At 44.5% G+C, this 26,910-nt stretch overlaps 1 protein-coding gene across 1 annotated transcript in view; it reads right to left on the bottom strand.

Moving 5' to 3' along the window:
- The window catches only part of NDC1 (NDC1 transmembrane nucleoporin), a 370,234-nt gene that overhangs the window by 186,837 nt on the left and 156,487 nt on the right, over positions 1–26,910 (bottom strand). The window contains exons 10-12 of the mRNA XM_085602585.1: positions 24,305–24,386; positions 16,050–16,211; positions 7,556–7,795 (exon numbers count right to left, since the gene is read on the bottom strand). Coding sequence (XP_085458711.1) covers positions 7,556–7,795; positions 16,050–16,211; positions 24,305–24,386 — 484 coding nt within the window. The remainder of the gene's footprint in view (positions 1–7,555; positions 7,796–16,049; positions 16,212–24,304; positions 24,387–26,910) is intronic.

Genomic DNA, 26,910 nt, shown 5'->3' with positions numbered 1-26,910 from the left:
GGAACCAAATGGTGACGCAAGATCTTGTAAGCTCAAACAATCTTCGCCACCTGAAGTGGAGTATGCTCTTAGAAGATGTTGTCAATCTAGAGACTCTAAAGGAATTAGTGGTGACCGAGGTATTCAAGATTAAGTGCCATTATGGGAGGACTGATTTTACAGACTACATGATGGCTGCCCACGAGAAACTATTTTCGAAAATTCAAAGTTTCTTTGTCAAAACAGTAGCCTCAAATAAAAAGAAAAAAGTCCAAGAGAGTAAAGGGTGGTATGACAGGAGTTGCAGGATAGCACGAGATAACCTTAGCGTGGAACTGAGAACAGGAAATGCAACAGCAGTAAGGTTGGCGAGAAACCAGTATAGACAGGTCCAAAAACTGGCAAAGAAGCGTTGGGATGAGGAATGTTGGCGCGAACTCAAGGAGGCGTGTGCCTTCAAGGATTCTAAGCGCTTCTGGACCACAGTAAAATGGGAAAAGGCTGGCACAGCACTCCATCCTACGAACCATGTTTCGAAAAGCAATTGGGTGGAATACTTCCAACCACAGTATGCTTGTAATCCCATATTTATCATTGGTTGTCCGCCTCCACAAGTCTTCTACAAATCTCCAATATTTGTTGAAAAGGATGTGAGTATTGTACTGGATTGTGTGGCTGGGGGCAAAGCTCCAGGCATGGATGGAATTCCGGCTGATATATTTTTATCGGATCGTAATTCCTGGTGTACCTATTTTGCAATGCTGGCTAATGCGGTGGCAATGGGAGGTAAAGTGCCTGCCTCATGGAAGGGAGCCGAAATTATTCCCATATTCAAGAAAGGTGATAGAACCCTGGCCAAAAATTATAGACCCATTAGTCTGATTGATACAGCACAAAAACTAATGGGCCGATTAGTCCAAAATAAACTGCAGCAATGGATCAACGAAAATAATATCTTGTCATCTTATCAAGCTGGATTTCGCCCTCTAACTAGCAGCGTTGATCAAGTCCTCCACTTTTTAACCATCTACTGGAGAAACGTTACTCTAAAGAAGGGGACATTGTATTCAGTTTTTGTGGACCTAAAAGCCGCTTTCGACTTGGTCCCCAGAGAAAAACTCTGGCAGACCTTGGCGGACGTGGGCTTAAGCCAGGAATTGCTTACACTCCTTGTTCGTCTCCACGAAAATAATTTTGCAAGAATAAGGTGGGGCAAGCAAGGAGAAGTAACTGATCCCTTTCCGGTAGAACGTGGGGTGAGGCAAGGGTGTGTCCTAGCACCGACTCTCTTCTCAATTTATATAAATGGCATCGTTGAGCATCTAGAGAAGATTGCTAGTGACGCCCCAGTAATCGCAGGCTCTCGTGTACCTGTCCTCATGTTCGCGGATGACACGCTCTTACTTTCCCGCACCCCCAGTGGGCTTCAAAAAGTGGTTGATGCCTTTGGTATATTTTGTGACGAGAGGGGCCTTGAACTGAACACCTCTAAAACAAAATTCATGTGCCTCAACCAGCAGTCCACCTTCAAAGGTGTAATAAAATATAAAGGTACACCCTTAGAAAGGGTGGACTCTTTCTCTTACCTAGGTATCACTCTACAAGGAAAAATTAGTTGGAAACCACACATAACCACAACCTTACTAAAGTTTAGGCAGCTAGCAGGCGCAATTACCCTAAAACACCGCTCCTCGCTGACAAAGCCAGTAAATTGTGTGTTGGAAATATATTCTATGAAAGTACTGGGGGCTTGCTTATATGGCTCTGAATTATGGGGGTTTTCTAATTTGAGAGAACTGGGCTGAGCAGAAAACAGGTTTTTACGAGGGATTGTGATGGTCCCCCAAAGCACACCCACAATCCCACTAAAATTGGATATGGGAAGAAAAGGAATAGAGGACATAGCGAGGCTACGCCCTCTTCTATATTGGAGACGGATTATGGTGACCCCAGAATTAAGCCATTATGCGGCGGCACTGACGGACGTTATTAAATTCGACCGTTTCCATACTATCCCATGGCTAAGGGAGCTCCGGGGACTCCTTATAAAATTGAACTTGAATCATCTATGGGACACCAAAGACACAACCTGCTTTCCTACGAAGGCAAAGCTGAAAGATCTATATTGGGAAATGGTATATCTTACAATGTTTAGTGACGGCACAAGCACAAGCCTAACATCTCGCTTCTTAGACATAAAAATGTACCCTTCTTGCGAAATTTTTTGGGATATTATTGAAAAACCCTAGGATAGAAAACTTTATTTTCAATTTCGCATAGGTACACTCCCGGTGAATGCGTTTAAGAAGCACTTGTCCCCAGCATGGGATGAACATTGCCACCACTGTAATGAACAAATTGAGCACATTTCCCATCTTTTGTTCTGTTGCCCATTGTACTCGTCCCCCAGACGGAAATGGTTAAAACCTGTGTGCTCTAGTTTGGGAACCCGCAGCCAATCCGTAGCCCTAAGGATACTTGAAACAGATTGTTCCATATTGCTTGGGGTAGCAAAATTTCTGGCTTGGTCATGGTTAATTCGTACTCGTTCACTTATGGCAATTGCATCGTAATGAAATTATGTATATTCCTAATCTTGCACTTTGCCATATGGATTATTGTATTTTATTTATAGAAAAATCTATATTTTAAGAAATCTGATAAATTGAAGTACTTGTATTCTTATTATGTATTTATTCGACATTTCATGTTTAATATGTATTTTTAGAAGTATTTTTTATATGTAGTATTTATTGTATTAGGGATAGGGGAATGCTTTTATGACAAATGTCGAATAAAGCTTTAAAACCGACAGTACTTCTATCTGCATCAGAAGGGTTTGGCTTGCTTTAGAACTTAAATCCACAGACCCGATGAGTCATTAACTCAATTACATCCTCTACCTGGGAAATAAGAAGACTAGTACATAAATAACTTGAAATGTTTACACGCTTACATGCTGATGCGTTCCTATGAAAAAATATTGAGGTTAGAGTTGGTGGTTTCCCATTTGTCTAGGATGGGTGATCATGGATAGGTATGTAAAAGATCAGTGACATCTTAACTGTACAGTGCTCAGCTGCCTTTTAGCTAGGTCTGAGCTACACAAGTACCTTATACATACTTGCATATATTAGAATAAAGATTTTTCTCCCTCTTTCAGGGGGATTTGAAGAGCAGTTTTATAAGGATTGTTTTTCAGGAAGGGGGTGTCTGTGCGTCTGTGTGCATGTGCCAACTTGGGTACATGAACCACTTAAGCAGGAGCACCTTTATCAGAAAGACATAAGACAGAAGCGCAAGAATAAGACTGGGAATAAAGGAAACCAGGAGTACATGAGGGCACTGAAAATTAGAAAAGAGGGGCTAAGACTGAGGTTGCTATCACAGAGAAGGTGCTCAGTGCGGATGCAAACTGAAACGAGGCATTTAAGGAATTTTAACAATATTTTCAATTGCGTTAGAAAAAGAAAATCAACAACATTTGCTACCCTAATAAGGAGAGCATAAAAAGTGAGGAATATGTACAAAATTATTTTTGTGCAGCACATGCTACGCATCCATGATTAATCAATAGTGAAACAGAAGCTAGCAAGTTAAGAAGGTATATACAAAAAAATGTGCTGATGGCAAAGAGATTCTCAACACCAACGTTTCTACAATTGGATAACACTTGTTATCTCAAGTAAGGCAACTAAAAGGTGGACTGAGGCTTCATACCAAGACAGAAGTACAACATACAAGTTAATTATCATGGAAAATGCTTTTTCTTCATGATACTCTATCCAACCACAGATTGCTCACCTTAATAGATACCATAGCTGTAACATCAGTGAGTGGGGCCAGACTAGAAAGTCTTGCAGGACCAAGGGAGCAAAAACACCTTGTTGTCAGACCAGTCCATCAAGACAGTCATGTTTCGTGCACGAGAGCAACAATGCAATGTTGCAGCCTGACAGATGTCCAGAACCGGTACCTCCATTGCTAATGCGGTCATAGCAGCCTTAGAGGAATCCGGTCATTCAGGTGGGTTGTTTCTTGGCCAGCACTTAACAGATTTTAATGCAGAGGACTATCTATGTTAGCAAAGACATTTTCTTCACTGCCTTCCCTTTGTGCTCCACAGAACCCCAGAAAAAGCTTGACAACCATACGATGGACCCTTGTTAAATCAATGAAAAAGATCAGCACCCTTTTAGGTCAAGCCAAAGGGATCTCTTTTTCTCCTTCGAAAGGTGAGGTGGATTGAAAAACATTGGTAAACAGATATATTGGGAACATAGAAAGGCATTACAACTTTTTGTACGAAGGCCACCTGGGTCTTCAGTAGGTCCTCTTGAAGTGGTAGCTGGATCAAAGCGCAAATGCTCATGCTCAGCTGCTCTGGGAACCAAACTCTCCTGACCCAATCCAGGGCAATTAAGATGCCTTGGGCCCAGTCTGCCCTGGCTTTCTCATAACTTGTGGCAGAAGAATCCAGTGGCAGGAACGCTTCACAGTCAAAGTAAGACAGTCAGTGACTTTGCTGGAGGAAACTATAGTGTGCAGTAGAGATGAGACAGAGTTCTTGCCGGAGGCAAACAAATTTAACCTGGACAAGCTCCATTGATCGAACATGTCCCTTGCCATCTCGGGGGGAGATGGTACTCATGATCGACAAGCCGACGCATGGTCAGCTCAACCGCTGTGGCATTTATAGATACTGTTAGATGGTTAGCTATCAGAAAGATGTTCTATTGGTCCAGCCACCTCCACAGACCTAGGGCCTTCTAGCACAAGACCGGGAATCCTGTTCCGGCCTACTTTTTGGTGGTACTGTTGCCTGTAAGGACCTGTACAAGTCTCAACTAGATAGATGGCAGGAATTTGTGGCCAAACTGATCGCTTGGTGTTCCAAAAAGCTGATTTAGAGGTTGCAGTCTACTGTAGACCAGAGGCCTGTGTTCGACACCTCTCTGAAATTACAATTCCACTTCAGCAATAATCAGTCTATCACATCTGTGATGACTGTGTTCGGAAGGGAGAGTGGCATGCCACAAGTCAGGATGACATTGTTTGCCACCACAGAAGATCCTCAAAGATCTGAATAGAGTTAGAGAGACAGCCCTTACGCTGGACCCGCTAAGCAGATGTTCCACTGAAGAGTCTGCACATGCCCCCTTGTGTTCAAGACCAGGAGGATGCACAATCCTAAAACTCCAAAAAGCCTCAGAGAAGTCCTCACTGAGACCCAGGATTGAGCCGGAAACTTGGGGATCCTATCCTGAATGTCTCGAAATCGCTGCAGGGGTGGAAAAGTCATGAGCGGCACCATGTCCAGGACAGCTCCAAAGAAGGTCCTGCCAGACCAGGGACACCGTCCAGTCTCATGGGTTGAGAGTAGATAGAATCTGAGACAGGGTGAGGATCTTGAATTTGACTTTCTGCCTACTAGATACATTTCTCTGGAGGTCCAATATTGGCATGAGGCTTCAGTCTTTCGGTATTATCTGTATTATGCAGTCGCGAGAAAAGCACTCCTCTTCACTCTCCAGACACTGCACCCACTTTATAGCAGCCTTTGCCAGCACAAGGGTAAACTCCCTGCAGCAAGATAGTGGATTGAGCGGGGCTGGGGAAGCTGTCAAGAGAGGAAACAAAGGCCGGGAAGAAATAAAAGACATGGTGCAGCCCCTTCGAATGATTTGCAAAACCAATCGGTGTGTTGTGATGGTAGTCCAGCCGGCACACCACTTACAAGGATCTTAAGGCCAAACTAATCAAAAAGAACATTCCCTTTCCTAAGGCATCAATAAATTTCAACCCTCTATCCAGAGGACTGGTTGAAAGGTAATTAGGCTGTAAGGCGTAGGGTGCCTTGTCACACAACTAGAATCATCTAGGATCATCAGAGGTCAGCCTACGTCACCTGGCAACAAAAAGACTGACCAGAGGGCTTGAGCACAGCTAGGGCCAAGCGGCCATAATGGTGTTTGTATGAGCCTCTTTAAAGGACAACAATAGTAGACACTGGACCTAGTTGAAGAATCTCCGTTAACGGGTTTGCCTTAGTTTCAACAATAGGCAACTGTAAAAAAGTACATGGTTCAAGCTCGGGGTTCTATCCTCCAGACTCCGGTCCACTCTGGTGTTATTAATCCCAAACTTAAATCAAGATGAAGGAGGCATATAGTACGTCACTTTAAGAATTCATTGAACATAGTCCATTAAACCACACTAGTCAGTTGTGATTACATTTCCATTTAATTTATTCATTATTACTTTATTAAAATCTTCATTTTGACCACAATTGGCCTCTTTTACATCTACCTCCATTATGGCAAATTGGCAGAATGCCCATCACATGTGTATATACAGCCAACATGCATTTTGCAGTAACCCGCTTACATAAGTTTTTGCTCAGTCGTTAATGTATTCATTTGTCTGCCCACTGAGGGTCTTTGTCTCAATTTAGATCATAAGTGTGTCCTTTTCTCAACATATGTCCTGTTAAAACTCAATCCACACCCCTTCTTTACTTTTTGTGCGCATTGGTAACACATGGGTTCACATGAGCAAAATGGATTCCTCCTGGAACTAAACACTGGTCATGTGGGAACCAGTAGACAAATCACGATTCAGTGCAGAATTGTTCAGCCAGTGCCATCACCCAAGGAATTTGCTTTTGCATTGGCATCTAACACAAAATTTACTGGTCAATTACAGCTCTTCGATATTGCCTTGTAAAAGTACCAGGAATTTACAACCCAGATCAATAGGCGCAAAACAGCAAAACCACAATCAAGGGAACAATCATGATAGCAGTAACACCATTTATTTCACATCTTATCCAACCATATTCACTATCATCGGGTAAATCAAAAAAACCTGGGACCTATGGAATGTGTGTAACATAAACCTGGTTTGAATTCTGCTTTCTGAAAAAATATTTAAATTATCTTATTTTCAACTTTCCTTTCTCTTTAACCAGTTATTCAAAGACCTGTGTGGCAACTCGCTGCACCAGTGGATGGAAAGTAAATGTCCTTCTGTAACTCAAAGTATAATTCTATTTTTTCTCCAGATAATCTCTTTCTTATTTAGAGGGAAAATATGCCAATCTTATCAGACACAGCCTGTATTACCTACTTGAATAGGCCTTTTACTTACTCAATTTTAATAAACCAACTGTGTTTAAGGGCACAACAGGCTAGTGTCATTTAACTGTGGTTATATGGACTGTTTTAACAACTTAAATGGCTGGGGCACAAGAATACTAGTAAAAACAACATTCAAAAGAGAAACATCAGTAAAGGACACTGGCTAAAGCATTGTTATCACTGTGAGATAGAGTGATGAGTTGTGTGGGAAGACATTCACAGTGCTGTAAAGAAAGTAGGATCAGACTGTCAGGGAACTGTCAACAATGCAGCAGAGAAGTTAATAAAGTGATAGTAGGCTGGACAATGAGCTGTAAGAAAATAAATGTAAAGGGTGTCAGTCATACTAGCAGAAAGGGCCCTTTTGTGAAGTGAACTTAAAATAAAAATAGCTAAGTGACAGTATTTGAAACTTATTTGATTAAAAGAAAACTTACCACAATCGGATGACCACAATTTCGGACCTCTCCTCATTACATGAGGACTCTGGATTGACCCATGCCACGGAGAATTTTGATCCAGCAATCCACCCAAACGAATTATTGCCGGTGAACCAAAAGGGCTCCCCAGATCATACATGGTGGACTTTAAGTTGGAAGGTAATTTCGTCACTATTGGCACAGGAGTGCTGGGATCCCTCTGTATCTGAGAAGATGCTTCTTCTGTAAAAGAAACACCTGACAGAGGGAAAAAAATGATAAAGTATCTTTGCTTTCGCAATAGCATAGCATTCAATCTTAGCAGTATGGTTAATGAAGAAGGAAATGTTACTTATTTGTAATCCTAGTTCTACATCATAGCTATCTTCACTAAAGTCATAAAAGCAGAATAACCCACCTGCATGCAGAGACCCCAGGACCCCTTTTTTTTATCCATTCAGTACCAAAAGCATGAACTGGAGGTCAACGCTACAAACTTCCAAAAACAGGTGCCACCTCCATAGTTAAAAACAGTCAGCTTTTACTTATTTTTTTTCCTGGAAATGACCAATGTTGTGTAACACAAAGACAGCATTGCAGCACCTTGCTGAAAATGTGCTACAGAAGTAACAGGAACCTCTAGTAAACCTCTACACCATAGAAAGAAAAATGTAGGCAAAGGCACCTATTAAGTTAAGAGATCACAAAGTTTCAAAAGCTACACTGCTCCTTTAAGGAGTCCACAGGTTCCATGGCATAGCATGCACTGTACTGGCTGCTTGCCTCACAGCCTTAGTTCTTTTTTCAAGAAGATAACTAACCTGCTTGAGAGAAAATTGCAGTTCAAAGTATTGACAATTGGGGAGGAGGCAGATTTGTTTAGGACTTCAGTAAAAATACCTACGGTGCAGAACTAAGGTTGCAATTAACATTTCCTTCTACTTTGTAGGATGCTCTCTCCTAGTCAAACACAGAATAGAGTAGTAAGCTTCTCTCTCAAATCGTGGTTATCAAATCAACAGGGAAGAAAAGAAAGCTGAAACAAATCTTAGTAAAAAAGGTGTGCGACCAACTAAAGTGTCAGTTGTGGCATCCTCATCGAAAAGGTAATGCTTAGTGCAAATATGAATAGAGCGCTCTGTGTGTCTGACTTGCATAGCTATACTAATATGAGCTTTCTTAACCAGGCAGTAGCAGCTGCCTTCTCGCATTCAGAACGCGCTCTAGGTCTGCCAAGTAGGGGTCTGTTGGCTATCTGGTAACCAGCAATGCGTTGTTCTGAAGACACCATGCTGGTATAGAAATGCCTATAATTGCCGAAGAGATAAGGAATATGCTACTTACCAGTATGCATCTGTTCTTGGCATGTAGAGCTGCAGAGTTGTACACTTAGCATAGGTCGCCATCTGGTGTTGGGCCCGGATGTTTGCAGTTTGTTTTTCTTCTTGGACCGTCTTTGGAAGTCACGAGTTTGGTGACTCCTCCTTCGGTCCGTACTGCGCATGGGCTTCGGCTCCATCCTCAGATTGTTTTTCGCCAACAGGGAAATGATGGAGCGTAGTAATAACAGTGAGAAACCCATGTGTGTTGTATCTAAATAAGATGGACTGGAACGGATACAGGTAGCCGGGGAGGCGGGTGGGCGTGTACAACTCTGCAGCTCTACATGCCAAGAACAGATGCATACTGGTAAGTAGCATATTCCGTTCGAGGCATATGAGCTGCAGATTGTACACTTAGCATAGATTATATAGCAGTACCCAACCTTAGCGGCGACCACCGGTATCCGTTGCAGCTGTTTGAAAGAGTGTTTTTAGTACAGCCTGGCCCACCCTAGCTTGCTGCTGGGAATGCACATCTACACAGTAGTGTTTTGTGAATGTGTGCGGTGTAGACCATGTGGCTGCCTTGCATATGTCATCTAAGGGTATATTCCCTAGAAAAGCCATAGAAGCCCCTAACTTTCTTGTAGAGTGGGCTTTAGGGGGAACAGATAATGTTCTCTTTGCCTTCTGATAGCAAATTTGTATGCATTTTACAATCCACCTAGCTATCCCTGATTTTGAGATGGGGTTGCCTTTATGTGGTGGAGAAAAGGAGACGAACAACTGTTTGGTCTTCCTGAAGGGTTGCGTTCTTTGTATGTAATATAGCAACGCTCTTTTCACATCTAGTGTGTGTAAGGCCCTTTCCGCAACAGATTGGGGTTGCGAAAAGAAGACAGGTAATTCCACTGATTGATTGAGGTGGAAGGGGGTAATGACTTTGGGCAGGAACTTCGGATTAGTTCGAAGTATGACCTTGCTGTGATGCATTTGTATGTAAGGTTCCTGTATGGTGAACGCTTGTATTTCACCAACCCTTCTAAGGGAAGTGATAGCTACAAGGAAAGCTGTTTTCCAGGTGAGAAATTGTAGCTCACATTTGTGCATTGGTTCGAAGGGCGGACCCATTAGTCGTGTAAGGACCAAATTTAGATTCCATACAGGGGAGGGTGGTGCCCTGGGAGGAATTACTCGTTTGAGGCCTTCCATGAAGGCTTTAATAGCGGGCACTCTGAAGAGTGACAAATGCTGTCTGTTTTGTAGATAGGCAGCGATCGCTGCTAGGTGTAGGCGTATGGATGAATACGCCAGGTTACACCTGTGAAGATGGAGCAGATAGCATATGATGTGTTGTATGGATGCATCTAGAGGGTTGATTGTATAGTTACGGCAGTACATTACAAATCTTTTCCACTTTGCGGCATAGCATGCTCTAGTGGTAGGACGTCTGGCTTCCATGATGATGTTCATGCAATCAGGGGGAAGGTTAAGGTACCCGAATTCTAAGATTTCAGGAGCCAGATCGCCAGGTTGAGCTGAGCTGGGTCCGGGTGCCTGATTTCTCCATGGTTCTGGGTTAGGAGGCATGGGGAAAGGTGCAGTTTTTGATGTGGTACCACTGATAGTTGTAGTAGCGTGGTGTACCACGGCTGTCTGGCCCACGTCGGAGCTACCAGAATGAGTGTGAGGGAGTGCTGTTGTAGTTTCCTGACCACTAATGGAATTAGTGGGAGAGGTGGAAAGGCGTATGCAAATCTGCCTGACCAGTTCATCCATATCGCATTGCCCTTGGACAATGGGTGTGGGTATCTGGCGGCGAAGCTTGGGCATTTTTTGTTTTCGTGGGTGGCGAAGAGGTCTATTTGAGGATGCCCCCACTGTCGGAAGAATGGGTGAAGAACTTGTGGATGCAGTTCCCATTCGTGTAGTTGTTGAGTCTGTCTGCTGAGCAGATCTGCTATGGTGTTTTGTACGCCTGGAACATGTTGTGCCAGGAGAAAAATGTTTTGGGGAATTGCCCATCTCCATATGCTCTGGGCTAAGCGGGAGAGCTGGGGAGAGTGTGTCCCCCCCTGTTTCTGTATATAATACATCGCAGTCATGTTGTCTGTGCGAATGAGGACTGCTTTGCCTGAAATCTGCTTTTGGAAAGATTTTAGGGCTAGAAAGATCGCCAAAAGCTCCAGATGGTTGATGTGGAGCGTTTTTTGCTGTGGCGTCCATAGACCTTGCATTGTGAGGTGTAAGAGGTGCGCTCCCCAGCCGGAGAGCGATGCGTCCGCTGTTAGAGTCACTTGGGGAACCGGGTCCAGGAACGGCCGTCCCTTGGAAAGGTTTGTGGTGTTCCACCACTGCAGAGAGTGATGTGTGCGGCCGTCCACCAACACCAGATCCGTCAGCTGACCCTGGGCCTGGTTCCACTGTTGTGCTAGGCACTCCTGAAGTGGACGCATGTGGAGTCTTGCATGGGGCACTATGAAGATGCAAGACGCCATCATCCCTATGAGCTTCATAAACACTCTTGCTGGTAGAGAGTGTTGAGGAAGGAATATTTTGCGTAAGGCTAGAATGCTTGTGATTCTGGCTGAGTTTGGATAGGCAATACCTTTTGAGGTGTCTATGGTGGCCCCGAGATATTGCTTTGTGTGAGATGGTATGAGGTGGGACTTTTGGTAGTTCACCGTGAAGCCTAGCTGATGAAGCAGTTGGATGGTGCTGTTTGTATGTTGCACGCATTGGTGGTAGGACGCGGCTTTTATGAGCCAGTCGTCTAAGTAAGGGAAGACGTGAACATGTTGACGTCTGAGGTGTGCTGCTACTACTGCTAGGCATTTGGTAAACACCCGTGGTGCAGTGGTGACCCCGAAGGGGAGAACCTTGAATTGGTAATGTTGCCCGTCCACCACGAACCTGAGGTATTTTCTGTGAGAGGGGTGTATTGGAATGTGAAAGTACGCGTCTTTCAGATCCAGTGTTGTGAGAAAGTCTCCCTGGCAGAGGAGTGGGAGGACTTGTTGTAAGGTGACCATGTGAAAGTGGTCTGAATGTATGTAGGCATTTAGAGGCCGGAGATCCAGAATGGGTCTGAGGGTCTCGTCTTTCTTTGGGATTAAGAAATATAGGGAGTAGACCCCTAGATTTCGTTGATTGTCGGGTACCTGCTCTATGGCGTGTTTCTGGAGGAGCGAGAGTACCTCTTGTTTGAGCAGTGTGGAATGCTCTTGGGACATTGGACGGTGCCTTGGTGGGATATTGGGTGGGGTAGATGTTAGCTCGAGGCAGTACCCTGACCGAATGATTTGGGTCACCCATTTGTCCGATGTTATGGACTCCCATACGTGGATAAAATCTTGTAGTCTGCCCCCGACCGGAGTGGAATGGTCTGGGGGGAGCGAAGGGGAGTCATTGTGCGGGTGGGGTGGCAGAACGGGTATTGTTGGTTTTGCCCCTGCCCTTATTGTTGTTGCCTCTGTAACCACCTCTTTGGTTGCCCTTTGAAAAGGTATTTTGAGGAGGGGATTTGTAGGAGGTAGAGGCATTATCGGTGGAGGAGCCTCTACCTGTGCCACGAAAGGACGAGCGTCGAAAGGAACGCTTAGAGGCTTGGGTCTGGAGCGCTCCCATAGACTTCGCTGTGTCTGTATCTTTCTTCATTTTTTCGAGCGCTTCGTCTACCTTTGGGCCAAAGAGTGTTTGCTGGTCAAAGGTGTGATTAAGTATTGATGTCTGGACCTCAGGCTTGAACCCTGATATCCTGAGCCAGGCATGGCGTCGAAGCAGGACACTGGTGTTTATGGCTCTAGAAGCAGTGTCTGCTGCATCGAGGGCACACTTAATGGAGGTGTTTGTGATTAGTTTGCCCTCCTGTATCAGGTCATGAGCTTGGCGTTTGTATTTCTCTGGAAGGTGCTGCATAAGAGCCTCTAATTCATCATAGTGTGCTCTATCATATCGCGCAAGCAGTGCTTGTGTATTTGCAATGCGCCACATGTTTGCAGCCTGGTAGGCGGTGCGTTTACCAGACGCGTCCAGAAGTTTAGATTCCTTGTCTGGTGGTGGGGCATCTCCTGAGGATTGGGAGTTAGCCCTCTTTCTAGCTGTGGAGACAACTAGGGAATCTAGAGGAGCAGGGCCCTTGATGTATGCAGGGTCTGTGGGTGCCGCCTTGTACTTCTTCTCTATTCTAGGGTTTAGTACTCTGGCTCTGACAGGGTCTTTGAATACCTCTGTAGCGTGCTTGGTGACACCCTTAAGCATGGGTAAAATAGCAGTGGAACGATCTTGTAAATCAAATGTATCCAGTAGGAAGTCTTCTTCCACTGGTTCCGTGTGCATGTCCACCCCATGGTAGTGTGCTGCTCTCTGCACTAAATGGTGAAACCCTAAAGAGTCCTCTGGAGGAGACGGCCTTGATGGGTATAGGTCGTCTTGAGGTACATTGGGTACATCAGGGTTATTATAATCCTCCCATGGATCTGGGGTCCCTGGTGGAGTGGGATCCATTGGGGCGTCCCCTGGGTCATTGTCCGGGTCCCCGTCATCCGGGTCTGGGGATGGGGCCGGATCGTAGTGAGGTAAAGGTGGAGGGGGTGGTGGTGGGAGGGGGGGTGGCAGTGGGGAGGGTACTCTAAGGGGAGAAGTAGCTGAGTCCCTCTTTTTGGGTGGAGGAGGAGGAGCCGGAGCCTCAAGGCGACGCTTCTTAGTAATCACAGTCAAAAGGCCAGTCTTTGGATCTCTGGACAAAGTCTTTTGTAAAGGGTCTGGTGTAAACAGAGCCAATGGCGCCGAGTCGTCTGTCGGCACCGGCGATTTCGGAACCGGAGGTTTCGATGTTCTGTGTACGCCCTGCTTTTTGGAGGTCTCCGTGTGTTTCGGCGTCGAATGCTGTTTCGGCGCCGGAGCGTCGGTGCCGACCGATTTCTGTTTGTGTTTGGTCGGCGCCGAGTGTCCAGGCTTCGGCACCGGTGGTTTCGGAGTCGAGCTGGATTTTGCAGGCTTCGGTGCCGAGTGGTGTTTATCGGCACCGGGCGTCGGCTGGCTCGATCCCGAGCTGCCGTGAGACTTTGAGTGCTTCGACACCGGGCCCGAAGGTGGGGTGATCGAGGCTTTGGTTTTGGTTTTGCCCAGGCCGGCAGGCGAGGGAGTAACCGGAGTCTCTTTGGTTTTCGGTGCGGGGCTGGGAGGGGGCATTGTACTCACGGCCCGCTGTCCTGGTGTTACGTCCTCCAGGTCGGAGTCGTCGGCCTCGGAAGCGCTGACGATGTCTTCTCCCAGTTCGGTGTGTGTCTGCCCCGAAGCTTCGGCGTCGTCTCCGAAGATGTCCGGTGGAACTGTCGAGGATGAGTGCGCCATGGTGCGTCGAGCCTTTCGATCTCGGATCGTTTTCTTCGATCGAAAAGACTTGCAGGCGGGGCAGTCTCGAGCCTCGTGTTCCGGAGAGAGGCAAAGGTTACACACCTGATGGAGGTCGGTGTGGGGAAATTTAGACCCACATTTTGGGCACTTTTTAAACGGAGTCCTTTCCATCGGCCGGGACCGGAGTCGCGGAGGGCCCGAAGGCCGGTGTCGATGTACGGGATGGAAAAAGTGCCGCTTCGAGAGATGAAGATGATGAAGGAACTCGAAGAATCGAGGATTTTCCGTCGAGGCTGGAACCGTAGAAGTTCGAAGCCGGAGTACGAAGGATCACATCCGAGCCCGATGGCGGAAAAAAACAATCTGAGGATGGAGCCGAAGCCCATGCGCAGTACGGACCGAAGGAGGAGTCACCAAACTCGTGACTTCCAAAGACGGTCCAAGAAGAAAAACAAACTGCAAACATCCGGGCCCAACACCAGATGGCGACCTATGCTAAGTGTACAATCTGCAGCTCATATGCCTCGAACCTAATTTTAAGATGAACTTTTGTCTTGGCTCAATAGAATCAGAATATGTTTCTGATATCACCCAAGTGAAGATATTTCTCTGCATGGTAAAGGGATCGCTAAAAAAAAACGGAAGAGACATAGTATGATTTACGCGATGTAAGACACGATTTTAAGCAGAAAAGCAGGATGTGTCCTTAAAAGTACCTTGTTATGATAGAAAACTGTAGGGTTCTACTGCCAAAAGAGCCTGAAGCTTACGATCCCTATTTATTGATGCAACTGCCTATAAAGTCTCTCTACTGATCCACAGGCTCAGTAGAGGGATGCCCCACTAGCTTTCTTGCAATGTATTTTTCTCCCCTCTTCTACCCAGAGGTATTCAAGCTTTCGCTTAGGCAAAATCCCTTGCGATCTATGGATTTGTTAATAAAAAAAAACCAACACATTCTTTTACTGAGTGTGAGGAGGGTAAACAGAACGTACACACGGAGTGGGTCAGGTGCAGAGATTTTCATCCCGCAGAAGAGGCACTTCACAAATGCCTTCACTTTTTGTGAAGAAATTGCCATTTAAAGAGGGTGAAAGCAAAAAAGGACAGAAAGGCTTTCCTAGACACGTTAAATGTGGAATGATGGTGAAATGTTCTGAAATCCTTTCAGTACAAGTCAGAGAAAATAACGGAGGCTGTGAAGCAAATTGCCAGTGCACTGCATGCTGGGAGATGTAACGTGATGGTTTCTTAAACAAGCAGTATATTTTTCAACTCTGTACATTCTTGACCCCGGCTGGCACCGTTTCCTTCTATTTTCTCTCCATAACAGGATTTTATAGGATCCTTCTACCTATTTAGCACACATTTTTCAGCTAGGTGAGGCAAAGTTGTATTTGTATTGAGTAAAACTGGCAATATCTAGAAAGGACAAAGAAAGAAATCAGTAAATGCTGATGTTTTCCCCTTTGGATACAACGCCTATTTTTGGAAGTTTGTAGTAATGACCACTAGTTCAAGTTTTACTCACACTGCATCGATAAAGTTTCCTGGTCTCCCACCTGCTGGAGGAAATAGTCAAAATATATGGTGATCAGTGAGGATCCTACGACCCAGAATCAATGTCATTACACTGTGGGAATGCAGTCTAGTATGAACCTAATCTGTGGACTGCCTGTCCATACTGTTAGTCTTTGCTCAGGGGATTCCTCCATGCTGCACATTTCCAAAAATTCAAAGAACAAACGTATGTCTATGCTTTGGGTAGTGAAGTAAAAACAAGGGGACTGAAAAGGCAATTTGCCACACACAAATAGAGAAAGCTAGGGTACCTGAACTGGAGGAGGACGTCCTGGAATCTGCCGATGAGGAAGGTATTTTCACTCTTCCATTTGTGGCTGCAGCTTCCTGGTGAGCAACCAGTTTACACGTCAGATTGGTTAATAGATTTAAACACTCTCTCGATATTGCAGTCCAATTGTGAGGATGACCACCTTTTAAAGAAAGAATTTAATGTGAATTTGTTTTTGGTACTTTGTGTTAAGATGGTTTCAGAGTTATTCTTGCATTGAAAGTGTATAGAAAACGTGCTTTAAAACAATAAAATGCTGTGGGCATTAATGAAACATAGCATCTCATTTTGTAAGCTACGAAGCTTAATGCCCTTGGTAGGACTGGGAAGAAGCAGGTGTAAAACTCATCAGATCTGCCTTTCATATAGGACTTTCCAGTACTTGAGAATATAGGACTCAAGGCACGTTCTTACTCTTCCCTGCAGCCTGCCAGCACATTACAGGGGCCCTCGGGCTATCTGCCTGCAGCACGCCATCCATTCCTTCGCGGAAAAAAGCCTGTCACCCCCATACAACCTACTAGTGAAAACAGGCCTGAAAGCACAGGCGAGAACAATGACAAAGTGGTGGAATCATGGAGGACGCTTGTGGAATTTTGGCTTGAGGCTATAAATATTTGAGAGTAATAACAGCGACAAGTAAAATTTCACTTTTGCTCATTGTCCTTTACACTTTTAAATGGTCTTTATTATTCCCCTCATTGCATTCAATTGGATAACCTCTTTGGAATCTTCACTCAGCAAGTCCTCATAACTTTGGAAAAAGAGGGGGATTACTAAGGAAATACAATGTTATGGTTATTACTTTTCTGTACAGCTATAGTTGTACTGTACCTTGGTGCAGACTTCACACAGTTTCTTACATTTTCTGATGGAAAAAAGGGAACTCAATCATATGTGAGGAATAAAGTCACGAAGAGTTAATAAAAGGTATCTTCATAGAGCAAACGCCATATACACGCAACAGGTCTCCAACTGCTGCAGGGACATTCAGCAAACAGAGCACAGAGGCACCTTATGAACTACAATCATCTCAATGGGGCAAAAAGCACTGCAATAAGGTAGCCCAGACAATTGGGCAAAGGAAATGGAAACCGGTCAGCCAGGTTTGGTCACCCAGCATTACAATGACCGATGTACCATTTCAAAAAGTAGATGCAAAACAGAACATTAAAAAAGATCCAATTTGTAGATGCCTCAAACATCAGAACAACAAATACGATATTAGATTTGGGGGTCAACAGACTGTACCTACTAGATATAAAGGAACAGCTGAGGCTAGGATTGAACTTAACCTGTAAAGAGGACAAATACAATCACAGACTAGGAACAGTCAGTCAAACATACAGGCATAATCAACAGTACAATTATTATAGGTCCTCTGGAGCAACATTTCTGCACCACTGGTCTGGTATGGTTAATAGGGCAACTGACGTTTTCACTATTTTACTCCTTGCCTAATAGAATATCTAGAAGACATATTAGTCCAGTCTTGCTGCAGATGGATTTCTTACTGCTCATAAATCTTAGATGCGCAATACAGTGTTTAAGAAAGAACTGTTTGTACCATGCACTGCCGATGAGCAAAAACATTTTTTAAATTTTAAGCCAAAATTGTTAGCACAGTTTTGTATATAAGTTGACAGAAAAAGAACACACGGCAGACCAGGGTCAAGCACATCCAACCCATGCGTACATACCATTAGTGAGTGGTGCAATCACTTCCTGCACCCGCCGTCCGGAGATGCCAATAGTAGCCAAATGTTGAAGAAAAATGGAAGGTGCACTCGTTGCGGAGTCAATCGAGCAAGCCAAATTCACTCCAAAGTTACTTATTTTATGTAATCAATCTTTAAAACTGGCACACAGCCAACGAGTTTCGTTCCAAATTTGCCAGAGGGAACTTTGTCAGGGCTATTCAGTATCCAACTGATTAGTAGATATGATTAATATGATGAGTTGGTGTGGACCTCAGAGGGCACAGTAAGCCTCAAAAATGAAAACACGTGTGATGAAATCTAACACCCAAGAAATTTGAAAGATCCAAATATCCAGACTAAATATTAGTAATCAAGCAAGGTCCAAGTCACCACTATCACTTCAAGCAACTTTTTAACTCACAGGTCCTCATGTGCGACCTTTAATACAGCAAAATAATGCATAACAGCATGGTAACCTGCAGTTTTGTATATAATCAGCAGCAAAACATGTACAAACAGGTTGCCTCAGTTCAAACATTTGACCTCCATATAGGGGAGGTGGAGGTGCAGGACCTCAGGAGCCCAGCGAATCACTGTGCAAAAGAAACAATTGATGGATGGAATGCTGGACAATGCAAACATTCACCCCAGTCACAAGGATCTGAGTTTAATCCATCATTTTTTGCTCACCACACCACCCCAGTTTGGACCCAGCCATATGCAAATCAGTCTTGACCCTGTTCCTTGTGGGAACAGTCCAGCCCGAACTGCAAAGCCAGGTCCTCCCTGGACCAGAAACAGGCATCCAGGGACCGGTTTCAGGGCATCACCCTTCATCAGCCAGACTAGCTTGAATCCAGTGGTGTAGTGAGCACGGGATCCATGTCTGGGCATACCCTTCCCACTTAGGGCGACATATGCAAAAAACAATTGATGGATGGAATGCTGGACAATGCAAACATTCACCCCCAGTCACAAGGATCAGAGTTTAATCCATCATTATTTTGCTCACCACACCACCCCAGTTTGGACCCAGCCATATGCAAATCAGTCTTGAATCACTGTAGCACAAGAAGTGTTCTCCTCTGTTGATGGTCCATGGGAAGAGACTAGTCCAGTATAGGGTGATGGGTTTAATCCATTGGCCTTTTGCAAGTCCATATACCAGTCATCAGTATCATGGGAAGGGGCAAAACCTTCCCCACTCCCTCCATCATCCTGGCTGTAATTTGGGCTAGGATAACTTTGTGAGTCAAACAGTTGGTGCTAACTATGTGCATAGCTGCTTGGTAAATTGAGAGTGTCCAATGGCTGTACAATGGGAGGTATGTTAAGTTCATGGCGTGGCCTCCGCTGATGTTCAGCACACTCTGCCTTAGAGTCAGACAGCACAACAGGCCCCTGGCACAAGCAGCATCACAGTCGGCATCGAAGAAAGAAGGACTGGTTGCTGGAGGAGGCTCAAAGCTCAATGCCAGTTCAGAACCCAAGGATGGTTTGTAAGGTGCCATGGGCAAACCCACCAGCGGAAACCAAGTTGAAGGCCCTTACAAGTGTGCACACCAAACATACACAGCATACCCTCTCGAAAGACAGAACTGGAAATTCAGGGTGCATTGTGGCCAGAGAAGTAATCTGCTCCTCTGATCAGGACTAAAGCAAAGAGACCGCAACACCTTTCTAGCCTTCTTCAGAGAGTGAAGGGAAAGAGCAGAATCCAGTTTGGATTTAAGCTTTTTCTTAGGCTTATCTGAAAATTTCGACCGCAAGGAAGATCAGCTGAAGGAGTGGATCCGTGCTCTTGACGTGGAACCTTTCAATATTTTGCCACCTAGATTTTCACCTCTAGATCACTCGTGGCTTTTTGGTTCATCTGGGCATAAATGTCACAGGCATTTAGAATTATGTGACAAACCAAGCATTGAGAGGCACACCCCATGGGGATCAGTCGCAGACATTTGTAAGTGGCAGCCCCACCAAGGATTAAATCCGGTCTTCTTCAGTGGTGACATGCCTTGGGGAGAAAAATCTCTCTTCAAAATAGGACCAGAACTCCAGATCTGCGTCTGAAGGCATGGAAATAAAGGAACTGATATCAGCATGCGGCAGTGGCACTTGTACACGGCTCTGCTCGTCATTTCCAGAGTGGAATGACATTGATACAGAGTTGCATGGCATGACCTACCAGCGCACCGGAGCACTGCTTTCTATCTGGTGTCTGGGGATATTCTAAAGGAGAGGAATCTGTGGTTACTAACCATCAAAAGAAACTAATATTTTGAAAGCATACACATTGTCAAATACAAAAAACAAATAATTGCCTGAGTTGCAGTGTCTACATTGTTGAATCACACTTTTTTTCTTCCAGTTTTATATAGCGCAAACTCGACCCGAAGGTATTGGAGCACTTTACATGAGCACCAGTTACATTACACAAGAACACATTTATTTTTGGTAGGCAAAGGGAGATTAAGTGATATTGCACAGAATCACAGGGTGTTGAGCAAAACGTTGCAGCTCCCAGACCGTTTTCTGGAAGACAACAGACATCCCCCTCTTATTGTGAGCAATACGTTTTTACATATGCAAGAAAAATACGCCTGCACATGGGCAAAAGAAGGAGCCGTCCATATAGGTAACAAGTATTTCTTGTAATATGATTGGTTGCTTGTACAATAATTATATAAACTAAGAACCCCTATATAGTATTCAGGTGGAAGAAGATAGGGACAGCTACACAGCACACTATTCTCACAGATTCTCATCAGGAAGAGATGCAACTTTTGGGAACCAGATTTGAATCCATTCCTCGACTCAACATCCAGTAATTCTGGGCAAATCACTTCATCTGCCTGCGATAAAAAACGTGTAAAGTGCTCCAATGCAATGCCCAGGTTTACACTATAAATAGCAAAAAAGAAAAAACTCACAGAAAACACTAAAATAAAAACTGGATAAACCAATGGGTGTAACGGCCATTCCATTTGAAACAAAAACTATCCTTCCTTCTATAACAGTAGACCTCAGAAGGTTTCATTTTCTCACACCACATCACCATCTTTCTCTGAACAGACATGAGCAGTTTGTATTTTTGTGGACACAGGACCAAGCACACTTTTGCCTCACTTGTAACAATCAGTCCAAGATTGTCAAAATCTCAAGGTCCCCTAATACAAAATGTAGGAGAGTAGGATCTGCTTCTTATGGTTACCCCCACTTTTTGCTGCTGTAAAACTGTTTTTTGACTTTAGACTGGCTGGAGCCCTGCTATTCAGGACCCCAGCCTAGCTGCTTCCTCTCTAAAATGATTCCTAGTACCTTAGGTACACAACAGATTGGATTCTGAGGGGCCCTTATAAGTCCCTAGTATATGGTATACTATGTACCCCAGAGCCTACCAGGGGCTGAAGCATGTATTATGCCACCCCTGGGAAACCCTCCAAAATGACACCACAGGTCTGCTACTGCAGCCTGGGTAAGGTGGTGCATGCACCTCTTACAGAGATATAGGTTCACTATATCTCACCTATCACTGCACATAGAAACCTATCAGTCACCCCTATGGCAGGCCTCATCAATCCTGAAGGCAGGGTGCTTGGTTTTGTGTGAGAGGGTGCCTATGCATGAGCAGAGCCCCTCTGCAGCCTTCGGAATCTCTTCGCCGGGGTAGTCTGTGATGAAGCCTGACCATATACTCTTAAGTGCATTATAACCAAACGGTAAATGCTAACTTTGGACTGGCTGCACAGAAATGTTGTGTTTGGTGTCAAACACCAGTAACTGGTGTGAGAGTATGATCCCACCCTTCTAGAGGGAAAGAAATGACAGCACCGGTATACCCGGTAGCAGCTTAAAAGAGCCTGGGCATCACAAAATGGATGCTGCAGCCACAGACACGAGTCTGGCCTCCTGCTGCTGACCGAAACTCTGCAGGGGAGGCCTGGACAATAGGTTTCCTGTCACAGGGATGTGTTACCACCTCCCAGACAGGGCTTAGTGGATTAGGGCTGGGTGGGAACACTTCAGGAGTGCTTTGAAGTCCTGCACTGGGGGCACATTAGGTGTCCCTGTGCATAATCCAGCTCAAACCAGTTGCAGGGGCTACCAGCCCCTGCTCTGGCGTGAAACTGGACAAAGGAAATGGGTGTAGCCACCCCTCTTTCCAAACCCTCCCATAGGTGGGTCCCCTGAGTTAGTCCAACCCCTTCCTTGGGTATAAAGAAGGAACCTCTGTAACCAGAACCTTAGATATCCCTGGACGAAGCTCTGAAACTGAATCCTGGAACTTAGATGTGTTCAACGCCAGATGACTGAAGAATCTCCCTTAGAGTAAAGGAGTTACTCCCCTCCTTGGCAGGCACCAAAGACACATCTGTCCGGTCTGCATCTCTGAAGCTCCCGCCGGACGCTGAAGACTTTGCATCACCAGAGGTGGATTTCCAGACTTCCGAGAGGCCGAACCGAGTCCCCAGCAAAGCTGAGACCCGTAAACCTCGTGGGTACCGTGGAACCGGAACCCCTGGACACCGTGCACATTTGCAAGTGCATCAGCTTCCCGACGACTCTCGAGGCTGTGCATTGGGTTACTTGTAGCCCAGACCCCGAGCACCTTTTGCACCGAAGATTATGGGCCTACACTCCACGAGTGTTCCGTGAGCCCACTCCTTGCATTCCCGCTCGAGGTCCCTTCGCGATCCCTGGTCCGTCAACTGGTGGGTCCCTGTGAAGGTAACTGACTTTCCTTGGGCTTTCCCTGGTCGCTCCAGACGTGCCCTCACTCCTCCTAGCTGGGGGAGTCCTTTGGACCTTGCTGGTCCGAACTGAAGCATCTTTCTCCTTTGTGTGGGTTGCTGTTGCCAAGGCTTGTTGTGTCCAATTCGGGCACCGACGCTGCAGCACTCTACATCCTTCGTGGGAAAGCTTGAATCCAGCTCCTGGTCGTCTTCGATGCCTCTTGGTCCTCGTGGCTGAAGAGTCAAGCTTCACCTTCACCTGAAACACCCAACATCGGTGGGCATTTGTCTATCGTGCCACTGGTCACTGGCAAGTGACCCAGACTCTGTACCCTCTGCTTTCAGGTTCTTCACATCTCCGATCCAAGCTTGGTTCTCTTCGGACACTTCGTATCTTCCAGGCAGCAGCACTTCTTCACCAGCGGCCAATGAAAATGACGACGCAACCAGACACCATTTGACACCTATGCACCCGGCTTCCCTGGGTGAGGTAACTAGAGTATTCTGGTGCTCCCGTGGGTGTTGACCCTAGAACTGTATAAGTCCAAGAGGGTTTGGTCCTAGTCCATTCCAAAGTGTCCTTTAACTCTAAAAATCTAACCACGACTTTCCACATAGAAGCTAATGGTAGCTCACAGCTGTGTTCTCACACTGCCCCCGTGGGTCCCCTGTGTCACTACCTTGGGTGGTTCCTTGGGGTCCAAGGGATTCTACAGGCTCTAGGCCTAGTGTCTAGTTAAGTCGTGGTTCTTATACAACTATTTTAGTATATAGTTTGGTCCGCCCCTAGAGCCTAACGTGTATTGTGCTACTTTACTGTAATATTTTGAAGTGTAACTTATGTGCTTTTGGCTCTAGCCTCATAAAGAGACTAGAGGGGCGTGTTTAGTAATAAATACATATATTTTATATATACCTGGTGTGGTCTCCTTTCATTTAGCCACTCAAGAGATTATAGACTGGTAAAACAAGCTGCTTTACATTCCTTCAAAACTTAGCCTGAAGGCTGCTCTCCATAGCTACCACTGGGATAGCTTTCAACAAAGGTTGTCTTTAACCTATTGTCAATAAGGGGTTGTTTGGACTGGTGCAAGGTGCCCACTATAACTAGTGGACAGCATATACCAGGCCAACTTCTCACACAAAAGATTTAAAAAAGGAGAAAGATAACTGCTGTTCAAGGGAACATATATTTCCTATTCTTATTTCCTATTCAGTGGATGAGAAGATGTTTGCAATGGAGCTTTATAAATACAATAAGCTTATTGACACCAAGTCTTTGAGAACACACACAAGGGAGAAAAGATAGAGTATGGTATAAAAAACACTAGCATAACCTTTCCATTTATAGGCCTTAGAAACGTGAACGCTACTTCGCGGTTAAGGGCATTTGCGCACCAAAAACACACACCAACTAACCTGTAACATGGAGTCAATATAATATGATGCCATCAGGTTCTGTACACAAGGATCATGCAAATATACATTAAACTTTAATCCCACAAGGCACTATTTATGCAAAGACCACTTTAAACAATGTTTACAATCATAGACAAACTATCAACTTTTAAAGTGGCATTATTAAAAAATTATTCAAAATCATAGGACATTTTGTTTGGCCCTAATGGACTGAAAGCCCAAACACAGCAATTAAATAAAAAAAATAATACCAAATGAATGTTCAATTCTCAATTATTCTGACACGGTTCACAAAGCAACAAGAATGAAATACCCAAGGCCCATAAAAAAAAAAAAAAAAAAAACACAATTGTAGCTTTTTTTCTGACCCAGAAGCATCTTACCTGGCTGGCTTAGACTGAAGACTTCTTGCCGTCGAGAGGGAGAATACTGCGAAAGCAGCCTTAAATCTTGCAATGCCAGGTACTAGATGGGAAAAAACGGATTTAAGCAATTGCTTTCTACAGGTTTTCTACATTACAGGAGTTTCTGTATGCTGCATCAGAACCACAAATTTCTAATAAAAACAGAAACAATTTACAATATTCCTGATAAACCCATTCCCCCCTCGCTCCACCAGGAGAACTAAAATCCTCCTTCCTTGGCCCCACGCTGATCTAGGACCCTAAATTCAACAAAATAAACACAGACTATCCCATAGCAGACCTGCAGCACAGGCACAATGTCCAAATACTGACATATGGTTTTGATAACAATACATACAAAACAAATTGGTGAATGTTAGCATCGCCCAGTTTTGTGTGTTGAGTGCACGAGAGGGCCCAAGGAGACTGGCCTGTTCTATGATAAAGTTTGCTTGTCAGTATTATGCAGACATATTAAATGCAATCGATGTCTGCACATTTTTTCTGTCTTTTACAATAAATGATTACATGAATGGATTTTTTTCATTCTCTGCAGTATTTAGCATAACACAGAAGCTAGGGGTCTGCTTTCCTAAAATATATGAACCTCTTTAGTTCTGCATCAGAGAAACGGTGAGACAAAACAAGCTACAGCTTCTATATAAATGTGTAACCCAGAACGAGGCCCTGCTTAACTACCCTGTACAATATGTAGAGAAGACTAGAAGAGAGAGGGCCCTCCACAATCCACAGACCACCATATTTGACACATGAAAAAGCTATAGGATACTGCTGATTGGGGCAAGGCAGAGTAGTATCTCGATTGATGCAAACAGATGGATCTCAGATTTCAGGTCTAACGATAAAGGTATGCAAGGGGCTTCAGTACATAATTCGGTATACAGAAACTTAGGCAGAAACGTGTGCTGGAATAGAATTCTATTTAGAATCCACCGTTCTAGCCACTTTATGTGCCAAATTGTTGATAGTTATTATAGTAGCTCTTATCCACATGATTTGAAGAGGACTGGTACATAACAAAAAGTAGTTGACTGCAAAATAGCAATCCAGGAGTGTGTACTGATTTCGGGGCTACTCAAAATCATCTACAGATGAGAAATCTCTGGCAAGATTTGTCTGACTCCTAATACTCCTATCCATGATGTAGCGTAAGTAACCACTTTAGTGCAACTCTACAAGGGGTGCCTTCCCAACCACAGGTGAACTTGGTTCAATGCACCAGTGATGTATGTGAAAGACCAGTTATTGTAGCTCCGCAAACACTATTCAATGTGTAATGGATATAGAGGTTTTGGGTTACTAACAATACCATAAAGGGGTCAGATGCACTGTATAAACAGCAACAAACCTTATTTGGTTAATCACAGTATCAGACACACTGTACTAGAAAGAATGAATACTTACATTTTAAAGTATTTATTATTACAGGAGCAATCTGTTTCTCAGTACATATAAAACAACTACACAGAATATCAGAAAAACAGCAATGAAACAGGTTATAAATAACGAGAATAAAATGAAAATTTTGAGCATTGTTAAAATGTGCTCTAGAACATATCACCATAATGGCTACTTTTATGCGCTATACTATGAAAGCATAAAACGCAAAGCAACTTACAGTATACAGTTTTAGGCATAAGAGACACACTGCATAACATGTTGACAGCAAAGGCCGTCTTTATCAGCTGAGGCATGAAGACCCAGTTCCCCGCAAAGGGCAAACACCCACTGCTGTAGCAGTCAGCCTGTCTTTCTCCGGTACTCTGCTTTATCAACTTCAGTCGAGATGCATCATCTGCGAAGTGTGAAGTGTGCTGGCAGCAGGTGAGACAGTCTTTGGCAGAATCTTGGATGATAATATGGGCGAAGTACCTCTCCTGACAAGTGGTCATGTGACAGTCCTTATATCCTAAATCTTATCAGAGATTGCAATTTCTGACATAAGTTTAGAAATGTCTGACACAGACTATGTGAATCAAGGTATGCGTTTCAGACGTCTCCTTCTAGACATATGAGGTAAAAGGATGCCAATTCGGACTACATTATTTTGGTTATAGGTCTGTGTGTTCTTATTCAACCTTGACCTGGTGAGAAGACATCTGTCCCAGACAAATGTCACCTTAGATGTTGTATTTATGTCATTAATCAAAGTACTTGACAATACCACATTTCCTAGAAAGATATGGTCTGGCGACATCTGCGTTAAAAGGCAGACATGACAATGATTCTGCAGAATATGGCGGCTTACATTATCCATGTTAAGGAAGAGGACTGTCTCCACAAACCAAGATGGGGTAGAGGACTACATAAGATTGAGTCAGCCCTTAGGGACTTTGTCAATGAAAGCAAGTGAGACGGGTAAGAGACAACTGCCAGTTTTCCTTTTCTCTGAAAAGGTCATATCTGCTTGGTGCTCAGAAAATCAATTAGGTTTTGGAGAAAACAAACAAGCCACCGAAAATAGGAGCTGACACCTCAGTCGCTTACTCCAAATATTTGTTCCACAGAAACTAAACCAGTGATGTCTGGTGGTGTTTTAGACCCATCTCAGACAAAGGAAAAGT

Source organism: Triturus cristatus, chromosome 4_2, assembly GCF_964204655.1.
Source record: "Triturus cristatus chromosome 4_2, aTriCri1.1, whole genome shotgun sequence".
Lineage (NCBI taxonomy): Eukaryota > Metazoa > Chordata > Amphibia > Caudata > Salamandridae > Triturus > Triturus cristatus.
This window is presented reverse-complemented; position numbering and strand designations above follow the sequence as displayed.